This window comes from Phaethon aethereus (assembly GCF_964289735.1).
Source record: "Phaethon aethereus genome assembly, chromosome: 4".
Classification (NCBI taxonomy): domain Eukaryota; kingdom Metazoa; phylum Chordata; class Aves; order Phaethontiformes; family Phaethontidae; genus Phaethon; species Phaethon aethereus.
In genome coordinates this window covers 70989148-70993152 of record NC_138578.1, presented here as the reverse complement: position 1 = coordinate 70993152, position 4005 = coordinate 70989148, and the positions used below count along the sequence as shown (strand labels likewise).

General features: G+C 41.2%; 1 protein-coding gene across 1 annotated transcript; it reads left to right on the top strand.

Annotated features, from left to right (window-relative positions):
• Nucleotides 1-364: 364 nt before the first annotated feature.
• Nucleotides 365-2505, top strand: CYTL1 (cytokine like 1; the record flags this gene model as incomplete). The annotated part of the gene is made up of 4 exons (XM_081998718.1): nt 365-508; nt 618-662; nt 2030-2158; nt 2326-2505. The coding sequence occupies 4 exons, from the start codon at nt 365-367 to the stop codon at nt 2407-2409; spliced, it is 402 nt and encodes a 133-aa protein (XP_081854844.1). The 3' UTR covers nt 2410-2505.
• Nucleotides 2506-4005: the final 1500 nt, after the last annotated feature.

The window sequence follows — 4005 nt, the reverse complement described above, 5'->3', positions numbered from 1 at the left end:
TTGGTAACCAACCCTGTGCTGTTTCTTACGCGTATTTCTGTTGCTTCGGACGCTCACTAGGTTGTTTTCTTTCTGGAATGAAAAGTGCCGGTAGCGCTTGGTTTTGTTACCCTCGCTCCCTCCGTTCCTTGCTCCAGGCAGGAAAGCGCTAGCAGCTCTGCCTCATAGGTTGGCAGGAAATTTAAAACAGCAGCAAGCTGCTACTCGGACCACCCCCAGGCTTTTTTTTTCCCCATTAATGCAGGAGACTATTTAATTGGGGGCTGACTTGTCAAACTTACTCGTTGACGCTTACCAGTAGCTGCCTAACCACTAACGGTGATTTTTTTCCTCCGTGCCTCCTCCTTTGGACAAGTTCCCCGCAATGAAGATGCTGCTGAGCCTGATTGCTCTGCTCTCTGCTGCCCTGTTAACCAGCGCAGCCCCTCCAACTTGCTACTCGAGGGTGCTGTCTCTGAGCAAAGAAATTACGGAGTCTTTTAAGGAGTTACAGACCTCCAAAGCTGTGGTGAGTCTGCCTAAAAACTTTGCTCCTGCAAAGATGCTGTGGGTGGCTTGCTTTTGTCACAAGTTTCTCTCAAAACAAAATTGCAATGGGTCTTTCTTCTTTCCTGCAGGACTCATGCGTGGAGACGCTGCCCAGGCTGTACTTGGACATACATGTAAGTTTTCACACTTCTTTCTTACCGCTGTGCAGTAAAAACAGCTAATGAAAAGAGAGGACAACAGCTAAGATTGTGCCCCGGAAGACTGGTTTGAAATGAATTTTTAAAAGCTTAATTAACCAGAGAGATGAGTGACGAAAAAAAAAATCTCACTTTGAACCTTATTAAAAACCCTATGGAGCATCTCAGATTTCACATCTTTAAAAATTCAAAAATGAGGAAATCAGTATTTTGAAGTGATTACCATTTGTACGTTATTAATTTATTGTGACACAGTCTTTTCAGAAGTTAAAAATGTGCAAAAAAACTTTGACTAATAATTTAAAAGAAGAAACGCAGAATAAACTTTCTTCACTTAATAAATCTACTTCATTTTATATCATGAGTGGCTTCTGGCACTGCAGTTTTAATAAAAAGAAGTTCAGGAATACCTTGCTGGCTTTTCCTGTTTTAAATAGCCACTTGTTGAATCCAGAAAGAAAAAGTATGCCTGAGGATATGGAAGTGTGATACTGAGAAAAGGCAGCAGTAGTCATCTTCCAGCAAAGACAAAATAGCCTCCTGCCTACATCGTTTATGTCATAGTGTTCTGCCCTGGGATATCCTACGTATTTTTCTTCTTTTCCCAGTGCTCCACTGAGTAACTAAAAAGTAGAAAATATCAGACAAAGCAAGAGATTTCTGACACATTTTGCCAGAGGCAACTGCACCATCAAGCCTTCCAAGTCAGGACCTTCCGGATCCCAATTCCAGAGTTGCCTGTGCCTCACCTCATTGCAAAGACCAAGCAACGTGAGCCCAGTGCCTCAGTTTCCCTTGCTTTAAAGCAAGAGCTGGGATATATATTTACCTGCTTCACGAGGATGTTGTGAAATTCATGTTGGCTGTGTTTTAGTTTGATAAAGCAAAGTCTGAGGTAAAAATTTCTCCGAAAAAAATTTTGCCTGGTGCTCACAGGACAGGAAGAGAGGAATCATGTCTGTGAGATCTTGGTAATCTGTTCACCAGCTAAATCAGGTGCTCTTTTAAAAGGGGGACATTACACCTACTCTGTAGGTAATTCCACCTACTACAGGAGCAGATTTGATTGTCTTGGCACTGCTGTCTCCTAAAGCACGTGGGAAAGAAGCTGGCAGACCAAAACTGTACATATGCACTTTTCCAAGCACTTATTCGGACCAAATTTCTTTGTTATGAAATATTGATGGTGAACTTTCCTAAGTGAAAGTTACATAGATTACACATACCTAGAGGTAGGAATTTAAGGTTTCCACAGAGGCAGTAAGAATTTTGTAAGTGGTGGACAAGAAACATAAATCTGTGTTCACGCAGGGTTACACGTACCTCTTTTGTGTGCTTTGCAGAATTACTGTGTGTTGGCAAAACTCCGTGATTTTGTGGCCTACCCCAGATGTGACAGGGTGCTTGAAGTGAGTGAGCTGAAGGAAAAAGCCCGAAGCCTGTACACCATCATGATCTCCTACTGCAGAAGGGTAGGTCAAGATGCACCAGGAGGGACATAGCCACTGCTTTTAGCCCCCTCTGTCTCCATCTCTCATCCCCTGATGAGCAAAACTGGATCAGGGTCTGAGCTTGTCAACATTGTGCTGTCTTCTGCCTTCCTCCTCATAAATGTTACCCTTCTCTTTTGTTTCTCCAGGACTTGGTGTTCCTCACTGATGACTGTGGCGCTCTGGAAGATCCTGTTCTGCCTCCCATTGAGACCTCCATCGTTGAGAGCTAAAATGAAGTCAACCCAAAAGTTGTACCTGGGAAATTTTCAAGGAGATGAAGAGTCAAAATACATATACGTGGTCAACTACCATGTTAACAACTAAGATCTTTTTCAAGCACACTAGCAATATTATCTCAGACCTGCCCATTTTTCTCAGCCATGGCAGGAAATGAACTGCATGCCTTGCATACCTACTGAGCTGCTAGGGAAACTACAGTTAGAGAGCATTTTTTCATTTGGCAAGGTACGATATTTCAGCTTAGTCAAATGTATAAAGTATGTTTTGTTTAAACATTAGATACTAGATTTTTTTCATACTTTTATGAATAACTAGATTCCTATAAAGAAAATACATTATGATCAATATTCAAACCCGATTTGGCAGTTCTGCTTTTATTAGATGGGCATGGAAGGGACCATATTTGTTTTTCTTAAAGTGTTTGATAGAAGTGTATCTCTGTACTGGCAGATGTCTCTCTACCTGTATAGATCATATATGTATGCTGATAGTTTTTATGTCAGACTTGTAAGAACAGAGGTGAAAGCAACCTACCTCTGTGGAAAACTAAATAAAAACAGCCTTCTAACCCAAGAATCTTGTGTTACATCATGTCTTTCAAGATCAACCCGAAAGGTGTCATTCTTACAAAACTTATTTTTCACAGTCACTTGCAAGTTGTTTTTCACAGCCTAAGCCACCTTTAGCTTTGTTTCCATAGCAATGCAAACTTCGCTCTGTCTGCATGATTTGACAATGTGTAAGTTGCTACTGGGAGAATTTTTCCTCACGGCAAAAAATTTCTGGATGAAATTAGTGGATTATTTAAAAAAATATTGTTTCTGTGTTGTGAGTATGTAAGTTGTGAGGCAGTGGCACAGAAAGCCTATTAAAGGTTTGGACAGATTGTTAAGACACAGCCCATGCACTGAGCTATTGAGATTAATACAATTTCCTCATAATAGTTCCAGAGTCATGGGTCCCTTCAGTGTCTGCAGGACATGAAGCCTCACACCCAGCTGCTCTTTGGTGCAGAAGAGATCTTTCTGTATTCTTGGAAGTAGCTGCTATTAGCCCAAACAGTCCCTTTGTTCCTGATGTGCAAGTGGTTCCTCACTCTCCCTTATAGTATTTGCTGTTCATCTATCCACAGCACTGTCAGCCCTGGTGGTCTCAGTGGTCAGTAGTCTCACCGTGTTTTATAAAACCTTCATCTTCTGTAATCATGTGATTATATGACAACGGCAGCTCCTCTGTCATCCCAGTGAATATCTGATGGTATAAACCAAAATGATTGACAACTGTTATGGAAATAAGTGAACCATAACATTAATTAAAAGGAAAAAAGTGTGCAGGGTGAAAAAAAGGGGGGGGGTGTCTTTATTTTGGAACTACTCTGTCCTGTAGAAACTACTAATCTGATTTTAGCTGTAGCAAATTTGACTATCCCATTGAAGCACAGAATAAGGGTGGGAAACTTTGAACCCAAGAGCGATACAGAGGGAACAAATTAAACAAGTGATTTTCTTTCCAGTTTGTTTCAATTCTAAGCGTACATTCAAGGAATGTGCCTGTCAGACTCTGTACTGCTCTCCCGAAGATGAGGT